The sequence below is a fragment of the Syngnathus typhle genome, linkage group LG5 (genome assembly GCF_033458585.1).
Source record: "Syngnathus typhle isolate RoL2023-S1 ecotype Sweden linkage group LG5, RoL_Styp_1.0, whole genome shotgun sequence".
Lineage (NCBI taxonomy): Eukaryota > Metazoa > Chordata > Actinopteri > Syngnathiformes > Syngnathidae > Syngnathus > Syngnathus typhle.
In genome coordinates, this window is record NC_083742.1 from 21,190,103 (window position 1) to 21,209,733 (window position 19,631).

General features: G+C 37.2%; 1 protein-coding gene across 2 annotated transcripts; it reads right to left on the minus strand.

Annotated features, from left to right (window-relative positions):
* Window positions 1-18,330: 18,330 nt before the first annotated feature.
* Window positions 18,331-19,336, minus strand: LOC133153838 (EKC/KEOPS complex subunit LAGE3-like). Of its 2 annotated transcripts, XM_061278041.1 has the most exons (3): window positions 19,214-19,336; window positions 18,899-19,027; window positions 18,331-18,823 (listed from the first exon to the last, which is right to left on the minus strand). In XM_061278041.1, the coding sequence occupies exons 1-3, from the start codon at window positions 19,255-19,257 to the stop codon at window positions 18,619-18,621; spliced, it is 378 nt and encodes a 125-aa protein (XP_061134025.1). In that variant the 5' UTR covers window positions 19,258-19,336; the 3' UTR covers window positions 18,331-18,618. The 2 variants fall into 2 exon arrangements, with proteins under 2 accessions (XP_061134025.1, XP_061134027.1); XM_061278043.1 differs by lacking the exon at window positions 19,214-19,336 and having other exon boundaries at window positions 18,899-19,095.
* Window positions 19,337-19,631: the final 295 nt, after the last annotated feature.

Below are 19,631 nucleotides of genomic sequence, written 5' to 3' on the forward strand. Positions count from 1 at the left end.
ACGTCTTTGTTAGGTCTATAAATCAACCTAAGGGTCTATAAATCAACCTAATCTAGGCGTCTATTTTAGGTCTATATATCAACCTATTTTAGATCTAAAAAAATCAACCTATTTTAGACGTCTATTTCTGGTCTATAAATCAACCTATTTTAGATCTTGGTTTACACCGAACCTCAGGAGGCTGCGCAAAGTCAAGGAGGAGGCCTACAGGAGCGGCGACCCCGAGCTGTTCAGGCAGACCAGAAACACGCTGAACCGAGAGGTCAGGAAAGCCAGGAGGTGTTACGGGGAGAACCTGAAGAGACACCTCTCTGCCAATCCTGATCCCTCAACGGTGTGGAAAGGTCTGCAGAGCATCACGGGCTACAAGAAACGAACAACCCGTCCTGTAGAGAGCCCAAGACTTGCTAACCAGCTAAACAAGTTCTACTGCAGATTTGATCGGTCCTCCCACACAACGGGACCTCCTGCAACACAATCTACATACTCACCTCTCCCCACAACTGCTCCGTCCACACCTCTATCATCGTTGTCACCCACTCACTCTCTTGCAGAGGCCGCGCCCGCACTCCAGGTCCGCGAGGAGGAAGTGCGCCAGATGTTCCGGAGACAAAAGACCAGGAAGGCACCGGGCCCGGACGGCGTGTCACCTTCCTGCTTGAAAGTCTGCGCTGAGCAGCTGGCGCCCACCTTTGCACGGATCTTCAACCGTTCTCTGGAGCTGTGTGAGGTGCCCTCGTGCTTCAAGAGCTCCACCATCGTTCCAGTAGCCAAGAAGCCCGCCATCACAGGTCTGAATGACTATAGACCCGTCGCACTGGCATCTGAGGTCATGAAATCGTTCGAGAGGTTAGTGCTGAACCACCTGAAGGAGGTCACGGGCCCCCTGCTTGACCCCCTCCAGTTTGCCTACCGGGCAAACAGGTCAGTGGATGATGCGGTCAACATGGGACTGCACTACATCCTGCACCACCTGGACACCCCAGGAACGTACGCCAGGATCCTGTTCGTGGACTTCAGCTCGGCGTTCAACACCATCGCCCCTGACATCCTCCAACAGAAGCTCATCCAGCTTGCGGTGCCTGCCTCCACCTGTCAGTGGATCACCAGCTTCCTGACCAACAGGAGACAGCGTGTGAGGCTGGGGGGCATCACATCTGACACCCGGACCACCAACACTGGAGCCCCTCAGGGTTGCGTCCTCTCCCCACTGCTCTTCTCCCTCTACACCAATGATTTCTCCTCAGGTGACTCCCCTGTGAAGCTCCTGAAGTATGCAGACGACACCACTCTCATCGGACTGATCCAGGACGGTGATGAGACTGCGTACAGACAGGAGGTGCAGCGGCTGGTCCACTGGTGCAGTCAAAACCATCTGGAGCTGAACTTGCTCAAGACCGTGGAGATGACAGTGGATTTCAGGCGAGACCCTTCACCACTTTTACCCCTCACTATCTGCAGTAATACTATTCTTTCCACAGACACCTTCAAGTTCCTGGGAACCACAATCTCTCGGGACCTGAAATGGACCGGCCACATAGACTCTGTCCGGAAGAAGGCCCAGCAGAGGCTGTACTTCCTGAGACAGCTCAAGAAGTTCAACCTGCCGCGAGAGCTTCTGAAGACCTTCTACACTGCCATCATCCAGTCTGTCCTCTGCACCTCCATCACTGTCTGGTTTGGATCGGCCTCCAAACAAGACAAGCACAGACTACAACGGACAATCAGAACTGCAGAAAAGATCATTGGAATCAACCTCCCATCTATCCAAGACTTGTACCTGTCCAGGACCAGGAATCGGGCAAGGAACATCTCTACAGACCCTTCTCACCCGGGTTGCAGTCTGTTTGAACTACTCCCCTCCGGACGGCGTTATAGAGCTCGGTACGCCAAAACCAGCAGACACAGAGACAGCTTCTTCCCCCAGGCTGTTGCTCTGATGAACTCACACCACTCATAGAGTCTCAGAGAGATTGCTGTGCAATAACATCCTGCTCCTCACACCTTTTTGAATTTGTCTACACTGTTTTTGCCATTATTCACATGTCCTGAATGTTGTTAGTCACCTAAATGTTGAACAGAGGGTGTGTTTCTACCGAAGTCAAATTCCTTGTTTGGCACGCTCAAACATGGCGAATAAAAACTCTTGAATCTTGAATCTATAAATAAACCTATTTTAAACGTCTACTTTAGGTCTATAAATCAACCTAAGGGTCTATAAATCAACCTAATTCAGGTGTACATTTTAGGTCTATATATCAACCTATTTTAGATCTAAAAATCAACCTATTTTAGACGTCTATTTCTGGTTTAAAAATCAACCTATTTTAGACGTCTAGATTTGGTTGAAAAATCAACCTTTTTTAGACGTCTATTTTTGGTTTAAAAATCGACCTATTTTAGACGTCTATTTTTGGTTTAAAAATCAACCTTTTTTAGACGTCTATTTTTGGTTTAAAAATCAACCTTTTTAAACGTCTATTTTTGGTTTAAAAATCAACCTATTTTAGACGTCTATTTTTGGTTTAAAAATCAACCTTTTTTAGACGTCTATTTTTGGTTCAAAAATCAACCTTGTTTAGTCAATTTTTGGTTTAAAAATCAACCTTTTTTAAACGTCTATTTTTGGTCTGAAAATCAACTTAATTTTATCTTTATCAGTGGTACAGGAATAACCAATTCACATGAACGGATCAATATGCTTGTTAAACGCAAACAACTTCTGTGTATTATTTATACAACTTACGGCTTGTTCAGACTTGAAAATTCCAAAATATGATCATATTTAATGTTTAATTATTTTAAACCTATTTTAAAAGTCTACTTTAGGTCTATAAATCAACCTAAGGGTCTATTAATGAACGTAATTTAGGCGTTTATTTTAGGTCTATATATCAACCTATTTTAGATCTAAAAATCAACTTATTTTAGACGTCTATTTCTGGTCTATTAATCAACCTATTTTAGATCTATAAATAAACCTATTTTAAACGTCTACAATAGGTCTATAAATCAACCTAAGGGTCTATAAATCAACCTAATCTAGGCGTCTATTTTAGGTCTATATATCAACCTATTTTAGATCTAAAAAATCAACCTATTTTAGACGTCTATTTCTGGTCTATTTTAGATCTATAATTAAACCTATTTTAAACGTCTACTTTAGGTCTATAAATCAACCTAAGGGTCTATAAATCAACCTAATTTAGGCGTCTAATTTAGGTCTATATATCAACCTATTTTAGATCTAAAAATCAACCTATTTTAGACGTCTATTTCTGGTCTATAAATCAACCTATTTTAGATCTATTTTAAACGTCTACTTTAGGTCTATAAATCAACCTAAGGGTCTATAAATCAACCTAATTTAGGCGTCTATTTTAGGTCTATATATCAACCTATTTTAGATCTAAAAATCAACCTATTTTAGACGTCTATTTCTGGTCTATTTTAGATCTATAAATGAACCTATTTTAAACGTCTACTTTAGGTCTATAAATCAACCTAAGGGTCTATAAATCAACCTAATTTAGGCGTCTATTTTAGGTCTATATATCAACCTATTTTAGATCTAAAAATAAACCTATTTTAGACGTCTATTTCTGGTCTATAAATCGTCTATTTTAGGTCGATATATCAACCTATTTTAGATCTAAAAATAAACCTATTTTAAACGTCTACTTTAGGTCTATAAATCAACCTAATGGTCTATAAATCAACCTAATTTAGGCGTCTATTTTAGGTCTATATATCAACCTATTTTAGATCTAAAAATCAACCTATTTTAGATCTATAAATAAACCTATTTTAAACGTCTACGTTAGGTCTATAAATCAACCTAAGGGTCTATAAATCAACCTAATCTAGGGGTCTATTTTAGGTCTATATATCAACCTATTTTAGATCTAAAAAATCAACCTATTTTAGACGTCTATTTCTGGTCTATAAATCGTCTATTTTAGGTATATATATCAACCTATTTTAGATCTAAAAATAAACCTATTTTAGACGTCTATTTCTGGTCTATTTGAGATCTATAATTAAACCTATTTTAAACGTCTACTTTAGGTCTATAAATCAACCTAAGGGTCTATAAATCAACCTAATTTAGGCGTCTATTTTAGGTCTATATATCAACCTATTTTAGATCTAAAAATCAACCTATTTTAGACGTCTATTTCTGGTCTATAAATCAACCTATTTTAGATCTATTTTAAACGTCTACTTTAGGTCTATAAATCAACCTAATTTAGGCGTCTATTTTAGGTCTATATATCAACCTATTTTAGATCTAAAAATCAACCTATTTTAGACGTCTATTTCTGGTTTATAAATCGTCTATTTTAGGGATATATATCAACCTATTTTAGATCTAAAAATAAACCTATTTTAAACGTCTACTTTAGGTCTATAAATCAACCTAAGGGTCTATAATTCAACCTAATTTAGGCGTCTATTTTAGGTCTATATATCAACCTATTTTAGATCTAAAAATCAACCTATTTTAGACGTCTATTTCTGCTCTATAAATCGTCTATTTTAGGTCTATATATCAACCTATTTTAGATCTAAAAATAAACCTATTTTAAACGTCTACTTTAGGTCTATAAATCAACCTAAGGGTCTATAAATCAACCTAATTTAGGCGTCTATTTTAGGTCTATATATCAACCTATTTTAGATCTAAAAATCAACCTATTTTAGACGTCTATTTCTGGTCTATAAATCGTCTATTTTAGGTCTATATATCAACCTATTTTAGATCTAAAAATCAACCTATTTTAGACGTCTATTTCTGGTCTATTTGAGATCTATAATTAAACCTATTTTAAACGTCTACTTTAGGTCTATAAATCAACCTAAGGGTCTATAAATCAACCTAATTTAGGCGTCTATTTTAGGTCTATATATCAACCTATTTTAGATCTAAAAATCAACCTATTTTAGACGTCTATTTCTGGTCTATAAATCAACCTATTTTAGATCTATAAATAAACCTATTTTAAACGTCTACTTTAGGTCTATAAATCAACCTAAGGGTCTATAAATCAACCTAATTTAGGCGTCTATTTTAGGTCTATATATCAACCTATTTTAGATCTAAAAATCAACCTATTTTAGACGTCTATTTCTTGTCTATAAATCAACCTATTTTAGATCTATTTTAAACGTCTACTTTAGGTCTATAAATCAACCTAAGGGTCTATAAATCAACCTAATTTAGGCGCATATTTTAGGTCTATATATCAACCTATTTTAGATCTAAAAATCAACCTATTTTAGACGTCTATTTCTGGTCTATAAATCAACCTATTTTAGATCTATTTTAAACGTCTACTTTAGGTCTATAAATCAACCTAAGGGTCTATAAATGAACCTAATTTAGGCGTCTATTTTAGGTCTATATATCAACCTATTTTAGATCTAAAAATCAACCTATTTTAGGCGTCTATTTCTGGTCTATAAATCAACCTATTTTAGATCTATAAATAAACCTATTTTAAACGTCTACGTTAGGTCTATAAATCAACCTAAGGGTCTATAAATCAACCTAATCTAGGTGTCTATTTTAGGTCTATATATCAACCTAATTTAGATCTAAAAAATCAACCTATTTTAGACGTCTATTTCTGGTCTATAAATCAACCTATTTTAGATCTATTTTAAACGTCTACTTTAGGTCTATAAATCAACCTAAGGGTCTATAAATCAACCTAATTTAGGCGTCTATTTTAGGTCTATATATCAACCTATTTTAGATCTAAAAATCAACCTATTTTAGACGTCTATTTCTGGTCTATAAATCAACCTATTTTAGATCTATTTTAAACGTCTACTTTAGGTCTATAAATCAACCTAAGGGTCTATAAATCAACCTAATTTAGGAGTCTATTTTAGGTCTATATATCGACCTATTTTAGATCTAAAAATCAACCTATTTTAGACGTCTATTTCTGGTCTATAAATCGTCTATTTTAGGTCTATATATCAACCTATTTTAGATCTAAAAATCAACCTATTTTAAACGTCTACTTTAGGTCTATAAATCAACCTAAGGGTCTATAAATCAACCTAATTTAGGCATGTATTTTAGGTCTATATATCAACCTATTTTAGATCTAAAAATCAACCTATTTTAGACGTCTATTTCTGGTCTATAAATCGTCTATTTTAGGTCTATATATCAACCTATTTTAGATCTAAAAATCAACCTATTTTAGACGTCTATTTCTGGTCTATTTGAGATCTATAATTAAACCTATTTTAAACGTCTACTTTAGGTCTATAAATCAACCTAAGGGTCTATAAATCAACCTAACTTAGGCGTCTATTTTAGGTCTATATATCAACCCATTTTAGATCTAAAAATCAACCTATTTTAGACGTCTATTTCTGGTCTATAAATCAACCTATTTTAGATCTATTTTAAACGTCTACTTTAGGTCTATAAATCAACCTAAGGGTCTATAAATCAACCTAATTTAGGCGTCTATTTTAAGTCTATATATCAACCTATTTTAGATCTAAAAATCAACCTATTTTAGACGTCTATTTCTGGTCTATAAATCAACCTATTTTAGATCTATAAATAAACCTATTTTAAACGTCTACGTTAGGTCTATAAATCAACCTAAGGGTCTATAAATCAACCTAATCTAGGCGTCTATTTAGGTCTATATATCAACCTATTTTAGATCTAAAAAATCAACCTATTTTAGACGTCACCTTCCTGCTTGAAAGTCTGCGCTGAGCAGCTGGCGCCCACCTTTGAACGGATCTTCAACCGTTCTCTGGAGCTGTGTGAGGTGCCCTCGTGCTTCAAGAGCTCCACCATCGTTCCAGTAGCCAAGAAGCCCGCCATCACAGGTCTGAATGACTATAGACCCGTCGCACTGACATCTGAGGTCATGAAATCGTTCGAGAGGTTAGTGCTGAACCACCTGAAGGAGGTCACGGGCCCCCTGCTTGACCCCCTCCAGTTTGCCTACCGGGCAAACAGGTCAGTGGATGATGCGGTCAACATGGGACTGCACTACATCCTGCACCACCTGGACACCCCAGGAACGTACGCCAGGATCCTGTTCGTGGACTTCAGCTCGGCGTTCAACACCATCGCCCCTGACATCCTCCAACAGAAGCTCATCCAGCTTGCGGTGCCTGCCTCCACCTGTCAGTGGATCACCAGCTTCCTGACCAACAGGAGACAGCGTGTGAGGCTGGGGGGCATCACATCTGACACCCGGACCACCAACACTGGAGCCCCTCAGGGTTGCGTCCTCTCCCCACTGCTCTTCTCCCTCTACACCAATGATTTCTCCTCAGGTGACTCCCCTGTGAAGCTCCTGAAGTATGCAGACGACACCACTCTCATCGGACTGATCCAGGACGGTGATGAGACTGCGTACAGACAGGAGGTGCAGCGGCTGGTCCACTGGTGCAGTCAAAACCATCTGGAGCTGAACTTGCTCAAGACCGTGGAGATGACAGTGGATTTCAGGCGAGACCCTTCACCACTTTTACCCCTCACTATCTGCAGTAATACTATTCTTTCCACAGACACCTTCAAGTTCCTGGGAACCACAATCTCTCGGGACCTGAAATGGACCGGCCACATAGACTCTGTCCGGAAGAAGGCCCAGCAGAGGCTGTACTTCCTGAGACAGCTCAAGAAGTTCAACCTGCCGCGAGAGCTTCTGAAGACCTTCTACACTGCCATCATCCAGTCTGTCCTCTGCACCTCCATCACTGTCTGGTTTGGATCGGCCTCCAAACAAGACAAGCACAGACTACAACGGACAATCAGAACTGCAGAAAAGATCATTGGAATCAACCTCCCATCTATCCAAGACTTGTACCTGTCCAGGACCAGGAATCGGGCAAGGAACATCTCTACAGACCCTTCTCACCCGGGTTGCAGTCTGTTTGAACTACTCCCCTCCGGACGGCGTTATAGAGCTCGGTACGCCAAAACCAGCAGACACAGAGACAGCTTCTTCCCCCAGGCTGTTGCTCTGATGAACTCACACCACTCATAGAGTCTCAGAGAGATTGCTGTGCAATAACATCCTGCTCCTCACACCTTTTTGAATTTGTCTACACTGTTTTTGCCATTATTCACATGTCCTGAATGTTGTTAGTCACCTAAATGTTGAACAGAGGGTGTGTTTCTACCGAAGTCAAATTCCTTGTTTGGCACGCTCAAACATGGCGAATAAAAACTCTTGAATCTTGAATCTATAAATAAACCTATTTTAAACGTCTACTTTAGGTCTATAAATCAACCTAAGGGTCTATAAATCAACCTAATTCAGGTGTACATTTTAGGTCTATATATCAACCTATTTTAGATCTAAAAATCAACCTATTTTAGACGTCTATTTCTGGTTTAAAAATCAACCTATTTTAGACGTCTAGATTTGGTTGAAAAATCAACCTTTTTTAGACGTCTATTTTTGGTTTAAAAATCAACCTATTTTAGACGTCTATTTTTGGTTTAAAAATCAACCTTTTTTAGACGTCTATTTTTGGTTTAAAAATCAACCTATTTTAGACGTCTATTTTTGGTTTAAAAATCAACCTATTTTAGACGTCTATTTTTGGTTTAAAAATCAACCTTTTTTAGACGTCTATTTTTGGTTCAAAAATCAACCTTGTTTAGTCAATTTTTGGTTTAAAAATCAACCTTTTTTAAACGTCTATTTTTGGTCTGAAAATCAACTTAATTTTATCTTTATCAGTGGTACAGGAATAACCAATTCACATGTACGGATCAATATGCTTGTTAAACGCAAACAACTTCTGTGTATTATTTATACAACTTACGGCTTGTTCAGACTTGAAAATTCCAAAATATGATCATATTTAATGTTTAATTATTTTAAACCTATTTTAAAAGTCTACTTTAGGTCTATAAATCAACCTAAGGGTCTATTAATGAACGTAATTTAGGCGTTTATTTTAGGTCTATATATCAACCTATTTTAGATCTAAAAATCAACTTATTTTAGACGTCTATTTCTGGTCTATTAATCAACCTATTTTAGATCTATAAATAAACCTATTTTAAACGTCTACAATAGGTCTATAAATCAACCTAAGGGTCTATAAATCAACCTAATCTAGGCGTCTATTTTAGGTCTATATATCAACCTATTTTAGATCTAAAAAATCAACCTATTTTAGACGTCTATTTCTGGTCTATTTTAGATCTATAATTAAACCTATTTTAAACGTCTACTTTAGGTCTATAAATCAACCTGAGGGTCTATAAATCAACCTAATTTAGGCGTCTAATTTAGGTCTATATATCAACCTATTTTAGATCTAAAAATCAACCTATTTTAGACGTCTATTTCTGGTCTATAAATCAACCTATTTTAGATCTATTTTAAACGTCTACTTTAGGTCTATAAATCAACCTAAGGGTCTATAAATCAACCTAATTTAGGCGTCTATTTTAGGTCTATATATCAACCTATTTTAGATCTAAAAAATCAACCTATTTTAGACGTCTATTTCTGGTCTATTTTAGATCTATAATTAAACCTATTTTAAACGTCTACTTTAGGTCTATAAATCAACCTAAGGGTCTATAAATCAACCTAATTTAGGCGTCTAATTTAGGTCTATATATCAACCTATTTTAGATCTAAAAATCAACCTATTTTAGACGTCTATTTCTGGTCTATAAATCAACCTATTTTAGATCTATTTTAAACGTCTACTTTAGGTCTATAAATCAACCTAAGTGTCTATAAATCAACCTAATTTAGGCGTCTATTTTAGGTCTATATATCAACCTATTTTAGATCTAAAAATCAACCTATTTTAGACGTCTATTTCTGGTCTATTTTAGATCTATAAATGAACCTATTTTAAACGTCTACTTTAGGTCTATAAATCCACCTAAGGGTCTATAAATCAACCTAATTTAGGCGTCTATTTTAGGTCTATATATCAACCTATTTTAGATCTAAAAATAAACCTATTTTAGACGTCTATTTCTGGTCTATAAATCGTCTATTTTAGGTCGATATATCAACCTATTTTAGATCTAAAAATAAACCTATTTTAAACGTCTACTTTAGGTCTATAAATCAACCTAATGGTCTATAAATCAACCTAATTTAGGCGTCTATTTTAGGTCTATATATCAACCTATTTTAGATCTAAAAATCAACCTATTTTAGATCTATAAATAAACCTATTTTAAACGTCTACGTTAGGTCTATAAATCAACCTAAGGGTCTATAAATCAACCTAATCTAGGGGTCTATTTTAGGTCTATATATCAACCTATTTTAGATCTAAAAAATCAACCTATTTTAGACGTCTATTTCTGGTCTATAAATCGTCTATTTTAGGTATATATATCAACCTATTTTAGATCTAAAAATAAACCTATTTTAGACGTCTATTTCTGGTCTATTTGAGATCTATAATTAAACCTATTTTAAACGTCTACTTTAGGTCTATAAATCAACCTAAGGGTCTATAAATCAACCTAATTTAGACGTCTATTTTAGGTCTATATATCAACCTATTTTAGATCTAAAAATCAACCTATTTTAGACGTCTATTTCTGGTCTATAAATCAACCTATTTTAGATCTATTTTAAACGTCTACTTTAGGTCTATAAATCAACCTAATTTAGGCGTCTATTTTAGGTCTATATATCAACCTATTTTAGATCTAAAAATCAACCTATTTTAGACGTCTATTTCTGGTTTATAAATCGTCTATTTTAGGTCTATATATCAACCTATTTTAGATCTAAAAATAAACCTATTTTAAACGTCTACTTTAGGTCTATAAATCAACCTAAGGGTCTATAATTCAACCTAATTTAGGCGTCTATTTTAGGTCTATATATCAACCTATTTTAGATCTAAAAATCAACCTATTTTAGACGTCTATTTCTGCTCTATAAATCGTCTATTTTAGGTCTATATATCAACCTATTTTAGATCTAAAAATAAACCTATTTTAAACGTCTACTTTAGGTCTATAAATCAACCTAAGGGTCTATGAATCAACCTAATTTAGGCGTCTATTTTAGGTCTATATATCAACCTATTTTAGATCTAAAAATCAACCTATTTTAGACGTCTATTTCTGGTCTATAAATCGTCTATTTTAGGTCTATATATCAACCTATTTTAGATCTAAAAATCAACCTATTTTAGACGTCTATTTCTGGTCTATTTGAGATCTATAATTAAACCTATTTTAAACGTCTACTTTAGGTCTATAAATCAACCTAAGGGTCTATAAATCAACCTAATTTAGGCGTCTATTTTAGGTCTATATATCAACCTATTTTAGATCTAAAAATCAACCTATTTTAGACGTCTATTTCTGGTCTATAAATCAACCTATTTTAGATCTATAAATAAACCTATTTTAAACGTCTACTTTAGGTCTATAAATCAACCTAAGGGTCTATAAATCAACCTAATTTAGGCGTCTATTTTAGGTCTATATATCAACCTATTTTAGATCTAAAAATCAACCTATTTTAGACGTCTATTTCTGGTCTATAAATCAACCTATTTTAGATCTATTTTAAACGTCTACTTTAGGTCTATAAATCAACCTAAGGGTCTATAAATCAACCTAATTTAGGCGTCTATTTTACGTCTATATATCAACCTATTTTAGATCTAAAAATCAACCTATTTTAGACGTCTATTTCTGGTCTATTTTAGATCTATAAATAAACCTATTTTAAACGTCTACTTTAGGGTCTATAAATCAACCTAAGGGTCTATAAATCAACCTAATTTAGGCGTCTATTTTAGGTCTATATATCAACCTATTTTAGATCTAAAAATCATCCTATTTTAGACGTCTATTTCTGGTCTATAAATCAACCTATTTTAGATCTATAAATAAACCTATTTTAAACGTCTACGTTAGGTCTATAAATCAACCTAAGGGTCTATAAATCAACCTAATATAGGCGTCTATTTTAGGTCTATATATCAACCTATTTTAAATCTAAAAAATTAACCTATTTTAGACGTCTATTTCTGGTCTATAAATCAACCTATTTTAGATCTATAAATAAACCTATTTTAAACGTCTACTTTAGGTCTATAAATCAACCTAAGGGTCTATAAATCAACCTAATTTAGGCGTCTATTTAGGTCTATATATCAACCTAATTTAGATCTAAAAATCAACCTATTTTAGACGTCTATTTCTGGTTTATAAATCAACCTATTTTAGATCTATTTTAAACGTCTACTTTAGGTCTATAAATCAACCTAAGGGTCTATAAATCAACCTAATTTAGGCGTCTATTTTACGTCTATATATCAACCTATTTTAGATCTAAAAATCAACCTATTTTAGACGTCTATTTCTGGTCTATTTTAGATCTATAATTAAACCTATTTTAAACGTCTACTTTAGGTCTATAAATCAACCTAAGGGTCTATAAATCAACCTAATTTAGGCGTCTATTTTAGGTCTATATATCAACCTATTTTAGATCTAAAAATCAACCTATTTTAGACGTCTATTTCTGGTCTATTAATCAACCTATTTTAGATCTATAAATAAACCTATTTTAAACGTCTACGTTAGGTCTATAAATCAACCTAAGGGTCTATAAATCAACCTAATATAGGCGTCTATTTTAGGTCTATATATCAACCTATTTTAAATCTATAAAATCAACCTATTTTAGACGTCTATTTCTGGTCTATAAATCAACATATTTTAGATCTATAAATAAACCTATTTTAAACGTCTACTTTAGGTCTATAAATCAACCTAAGGGTCTATAAATCAACCTAATTTAGGTGTCCATTTTAGGTCTATATATCAACCTATTTTAGATCTAAAAATCAACCTATTTTAGACGTCTATTTCTGGTCTATTTTAGATCTATAATTAAACCTATTTTAAACGTCTACTTTAGGTCTATAAATCAACCTAATTTAGGCGTCTATTTTAGGTCTATATATCAACCTATTTTAGATCTAAAAATCAACCTATTTTAGACGTCTATTTCTGGTCTATAAATCAACCTATTTTAGGTCTATATATCAACCTATTTTAGATCTAAAAATCAACCTATTTTAGACGTCTATTTCTGGTCTATTTTAGATCTATAATTAAACCTAATTTAAACGTCTACTTTAGGTCTATAAATCAACCTAAGGGTGTATAAATCAACCTAATTTAGGCGTCTATTTTAGGTCTATATATCAACCCATTTTAGATCTAAAAATCAACCTATTTTAGACGTCTATTTCTGGTCTATTAATCAACCTATTTTAGATCTATAAATAAACCTATTTTAAACGTCTACGTTAGGTCTATAAATCAACCCAAGGGTCTATAAATCAACCTAATCTAGGGGTCTATTTTAGGTCTATATATCAACCTATTTTAGATCTAAAAAAATCAACCTATTTTAGACGTATATTTCTGGTCTATAAATCAACCTATTTTAGATCTATAAATAAACCTATTTTAAACGTCTACTTTAGGTCTATAAATCAACCTAAGGGTCTATAAATCAACCTAATTTAGGTGTCCATTTTAGGTCTATATATCAACCTATTTTAGATCTAAAAATCAACCTATTTTAGACGTCTATTTCTGGTTTAAAAATCAACCTATTTTAGACGTCTATTTTTGGTTTAAAAATCAACCTATTTTAGACGTCTATTTTTGGTTTTAAAATCAACCTTTTTTAGACGTCTATTTTTGGTTTAAAAATCAACCTTTTTCAGACGTCTATTTTTGGTTTAAAAATCAACCTATTTTAGACGTCTATTTTTGGTCTATAAATCAACCTATTTTAGATCTATTTTAAACGTCTACTTTAGGTCTAAATCAACCTAATTTAGGCGTCTATTTTAGGTCTATATATATACCTATTTTAGATCTAAAAATCAACCTATTTTAGACGTCTATTTCTGGTCTATAAATCGTCTATTTTAGGTCTATATATCAACCTATTTTAGATCTAAAAATAAACCTATTTTAAACGTCTACTTTAGGTCTATAAATCAACCTAAGGGTCTATAATTCAACCTAATTTAGGCGTCTATTTTAGGTCTATATATCAACCTATTTTAGATCTAAAAATCAACCTATTTTAGACGTCTATTTCTGGTCTATAAATCGTCTATTTTAGGTCTATATATCAACATATTTTAGATCTAAAAATAAACCTATTTTAAACGTCTACTTTAGGTCTATAAATCAACCTAAGGGTCTATAAATCAACCTAATTTAGGCGTCTATTTTAGGTCTATATATCAACCTATTTTAGATCTAAAAATCAACCTATTTTAGATGTCTATTTCTGGTCTATAAATCAACCTATTTTAGATCTATAAATAAACCTATTTTAAACGTCTACTTTAGGTCTATAAATCAACCTAAGGGTCTATAAATCAACCTAATTCAGGTGTCCATTTTATGTCTATATATCAACCTATTTTAGATCTAAAAATCAACCTATTTTAGACGTCTATTTCTGGTTTAAAAATCAACCTATTTTAGACGTCTATTTCTGGTTTAAAAATCAACCTATTTTAGACGTCTAGATTTGGTTTAAAAATCAACCTTTTTTAGACGTCTATTTTTGGTTTAAAAATCAACCTATTTTAGACGTCTATTTTTGGTTTAAAAATCAACCTATTTTAGACGTCTATTTTTGGTTTAAAAATCAACCTTTTTTAGACGTCTATTTTTGGTTTAAAAATCAACCTATTTTAGACGTCTATTTTTGGTTTAAAAATCACCCTATTTTAGACGTCTATTTTTGGTTTAAAAATCAACCTTTTTTAGACGTCTATTTTTGGTTTAAAAATCAACCTTGTTTAGTCAATTTTTGGTTTAAAAATCAACCTTTTTTAAACGTCTATTTTTGGTCTGAAAATCAACTTAATTTTATCTTTATCAGTGGTACAGGAATAACCAATTCACATGTACGGATCAATATGCTTGTTAAACGCAAACAACTTCTGTGCATTATTTATACAACTTACGGCTTGTTCAGACTTCAAAATTCCAAAATATGATCATATTTAATGTTTAATTATTTTAAACCTATTTTAAAAGTCTACTTTAGGTCTATAAATCAACCTAAGGGTCTGTAAATCAACCTAATTTAGGCGTCTATTTTAGGTCTATATATCAACCTATTTTAGATCTAAAAATCAACTTATTTTAGACGTCTATTTCTGGTCTATTAATCAACCTATTTTAGATCTATAAATAAACCTATTTTAAACGTCTACAACAGGTCTATAAATCAACCTAAGGGTCTATAAATCAACCTAATCTAGGCGTCTATTTTAGGTCTATATATCAACCTATTTTAGATCTAAAAAATCAACCTATTTTAGACGTCTATTTCTGGTCTATTTTAGATCTATAATTAAACCTATTTTAAACGTCTACTTTAGGTCTATAAATCAACCTAAGGGTCTATAAATCAACCTAATTTAGGCGTCTAATTTAGGTCTATATATCAACCTATTTTAGATCTAAAAATCAACCTATTTTAGACGTCTATTTCTGGTCTATAAATCAACCTATTTTAGATCTATTTTAAACGTCTACTTTAGGTCTATAAATCAACCTAAGGGTCTATAAATCAACCTAATTTAGGCGTCTATTTTAGGTCTATATATCAACCTATTGTAGATCTAAAAATCAACATATTTTAGACGTCTATTTCTGGTCTATAAATCAACCTATTTTAGATCTATTTTAAACGTCTACTTTAGGTCTATAAATCAACCTAAGGGTCTATAAATCAACCTAATTTAGGCGTCTATTTTAGGTCTATATATCAACCTATTTTAGATCTAAAAATCAACCTATTTTAGACGTCTATTTCTGGTCTATTTTAGATCTATAAATAAACCTATTTTAAACGTCTACTTTAGGTCTATAAATCAACCTAAGGGTCTATAAATCAACCTAATTTAGGCGTCTATTTTAGGTCTATATATCAACCTATTTTAGATCTAAAAATCAACCTATTTTAGACGTCTATTTCTGGTCTATAAATCGTCTATTTTAGGTCTATATATCAACCTATTTTAGATCTAAAAATCAACCTATTTTAAGCGTCTACTTTAGGTCTATAAATCAACCTAAGGGTCTATAAATCAACCTAATTTAGGCGTCTATTTTATGTCTTATATATCAACCTATTTTAGATCTAAAAATCAACCTATTTTAGACGTCTATTTCTGGTCTATAAATCGTAACGCGCTTCCAGCCAGTCTTTGCAGGCACGAGCAATGTTTCAAAGAAAATTTGATCAACATGCGACGGGCATTTTTTGCCAGATCGCTCCAAAATCGTTTGCAGTGTGCCCCCTACTCGTCCATCCGCAGAACAGGTATCGCTGTAGCCTAGCCCGGCTGTCTTTGGGCAAGGACTGGAAACCAAGTAGACAACGGGCCATTCCCACAGACTGACAATTTAGGCCGAGAGTCCTGAACGCCACACGCCATGTTGAAAATGCATGACCGGATTGGAGATGTGACAGTCGTTGCTTTGCTTTTAGGTTGTTTCTGCTCCTCCATGGAGTCTGGTGTGCGCATTTACAATGTGGAGCCTTTGATGGAGAAGGGCCACTTGGGTGAGCGTCTTGCTGCTCGGCGCTGGCCGGGCGCCTGCTAACGTGGCCCGCCGTCTGCTATGCAGATCACGAGCAGGTGGGCAGCGTGGCGTCGTGCTCCATGCTGCATCGCTCCAACCTGCTGGCCGTGGTCGGGGGCGGAGTCAGCCCCAAGTTCTCTGAGATATTCGGTGGGTGCCTTTTGAATTGGGCGAGCACGACCATGAAGCCAACCGGTGTGACTTTTCAGTGCTGATCTGGGATGCCGCGTGCGATTCCCGAGACGCCAAAGACAAGCTGGTCCTGGAGTTCACCTTCACCAAGCCGGTGCTGGCGGTCCGGATGCGACACGACAAGTGAGTGGCGGCGGCTCGCTAAACTGGCCGAGAGGAGCGCAAACGTTGAAAGCAAACAAATTGGCGGGCTGCCTCCTCCCAGGATCGTCATGGTGTTGAAGAACAGGATCTATGTGTACAGCTTTCCCGACAAGCCGCTCAAGCTCTTTGAGTTTGATACGCGCGACAACTCCAAAGGTGAGCGAGTGAGCCAGCGAGCGCTCGGCCAGTCAGTCGCGCGGCTTCCTTTTATTAGCGTCTGCTTTTCCACCAGGTCTGTGCGACTTGTGTCCGAGTCTGGACAAGCAGCTGCTGGTTTTCCCGGGACACAAATGTGGAAGTCTGCAGCTGGCGGTAAATTGCCCCTCACACTTCCAAGCGTACGTGGGAGAGCCTGCGTCGCCGTCATTAGTCCGCTCCCGCCCTCCAGGACCTGTCCAACAGCAAGCCCGGGACGTCGTCGGCGCCGTTCACCATCAACGCGCACCAGAGCGAGATCGCCTGCCTGGCGCTCAACCAGCCGGGAAGCGTGGCCGCCTCGGCCTCTCGCAAGGGGACGCTCATACGCCTCTTTGACACCAGCAGCCGCGACAAACTGGTGGAGCTGCGGCGAGGCACCGACCCCGCCACGCTCTACTGGTAAGCGTGCCCCCCCCTTATTATTATTATTTTTTTTAATTGTCGGTTTGCTCACCGCTGACCATGTCCCCTCCCCGCACCTGCACAGCCTCAACTTCAGTCACGACTCGTCCTTCTTGTGCGCATCCAGTGACAAAGGGACGGTCCACATCTTCGCCCTGAAAGACACCAAACTTAACCGCCGCTCCGCGTAAGGCCGCCGCCCCGCTCCCTCGCCCACTCCCTCTTCAACGTGCGTGTGCGCCTGCCAGGTTGGCGCGCGTGGGCAAGGTGGGCCCCGTCATCGGCCAGTACGTGGACAGCCAGTGGTCGCTGGCCAGCTTCACCGTGCCCGCCGAGTGCGCCTGCATCTGCGCCTTCGGGAAGAACACATCCAAGAACGTCAACTCCGTCATCGGTCCGAGGGAGGGGTCGTCGTTTGCTGCGCACCGGCCACATTTTGCCTCTAACATTTCCTTTGCTCTCTATGGCAGCCATCTGCGTGGACGGCACCTTCCACAAGTACGTCTTCACGCCCGACGGAAACTGCAACCGAGAAGCCTTTGACGTCTACTTGGACATTTGCAACGACGACGACTTTTGATCCAGGACGGAAGGAAACGGGGAAGGACCCAAGGAAGAAACGGCAGGACACTTCAAGTGAAGCCAGGTGTCACCTTTTGCGGTTCGGCAGGTCCGTCACACCCCTGCGATTTCATTTGTACTTTGACACAAACTGAACAAAGGAAGCAAACCAGAAAAAAAAAGAAAAAGGCAGGCGACTTCTGTTTTTATTCAAAGCAAAATGATACGTACATTTACACATGAAGCACACGTGAGATCAGGGGAAAAACATTTAAATAAGAACCAAAAATACCCTGCCCCAACGCAGACGAGCACAATGGTCAGAGCAAAACCAACGGAGCGCTGGCTTGGCTGCCTTGCGTCTACAGCAGCTCGTGGCGACATTTTGGGCAATAGCTGACGCCAGTAATCAAGCGCGCGATGAAATCAACTTAGGAAAAAAAAGGATAAACATGCTTAACGCTAAAAACTTTAAATCAAGAACGCAGCATCGGCTCGCTGAAGTTTTCCATGAAGGCGGGCCCTCGCGTGTCCATCGAAGGTGGACGACCAAGAACGCTGTGAGGATCCTGTCCGACGTCGGCGGGAAAGGCACGCATGGTCTCCAAGACCAGGCCGAGGTGCTCCAGGAAGGAGTTGACGGATACGCGAAGGACGCGAGCTTGCTCTGCACGCCACTTCCTGAAAAGGTCACAAGAGGTCACTGGCGGGTGGGCGTGCGGGCGACGGCAGCGGGGCCGGGCGAAGGCTCCTCACGCGCTGAGCACACTCCCGGCGAGCGTCAGCCGCTTGCGGACGCCTCCTCGCCGGGGCTCGCGGTCGGGACTCAGCGAGCGCAGAGCCACAGTGGCCTGGCGCGCCGACTGGAAGGGAACTTGCAGCGAGCTAGAAAAGGGGAGGGTCAAGGAAACGTGTGCGAGTGACTCGACGTCAGCGCTCAGGAAAGAAGCCATGCTCGCTCGCGGAGAATCAGGCCCAGAGACGTCGGAGACGCGATAACCTTATTGCTAGTTTGGCTGAAACTGCAAAGAGAACTCTCGACGCTTCAACATCACTGCAATCCAAGGATACAATTCCAATTGGCTCGCTTGCTCGCCGCTCTCGGGCGCCGCCATGTTATTTGTCTGCGGAAGCCTTCTTCGTCCGAGTAATCGGAGCACACTCGTTGCTCGCCCTCCCGCGCGGCCGCCCCCTAGCGGCAGAGCAGACAGCGCACAAAAGTCGACCATCGGGTTCGGAGGATATTTATTTCTTCTGCGCGGTTGAGTGACCGACCACAAATGTATGTACTATGAAGTTGTGTGAGCTTGTGGCGGACCTCGGTCCCAGGCCTATAGTTCGGGGTGGGTTGATATGTTTATCCTTTGCCAAATCATACACGCTTTGTATCTTTGATGAATTCTGACACAAGCTAAATGTTTCGCTCACAGTTCTTCGGTTTCTTCAACGCAAAGATTTGTGGCAGATTCTTTGCTCTTTTTTTTCTCTT

What these genes read in the sequence shown, in the direction of transcription:
- LOC133153838 (XM_061278043.1), bottom strand. Translation starts at nt 19,095, where the DNA reads ATGGCTTCTTTCCTGAGCGCTGACGTCGAGTCACTCGCACACGTTTCC. An exon ending in GCCGGGAGTGTGCTCAGCGC is followed by an intron (nt 18,824 to 18,898) that starts GTGAGGAGCCTT and finishes TGACCTTTTCAG; the next exon opens with GAAGTGGCGTGCAGAGCAAG.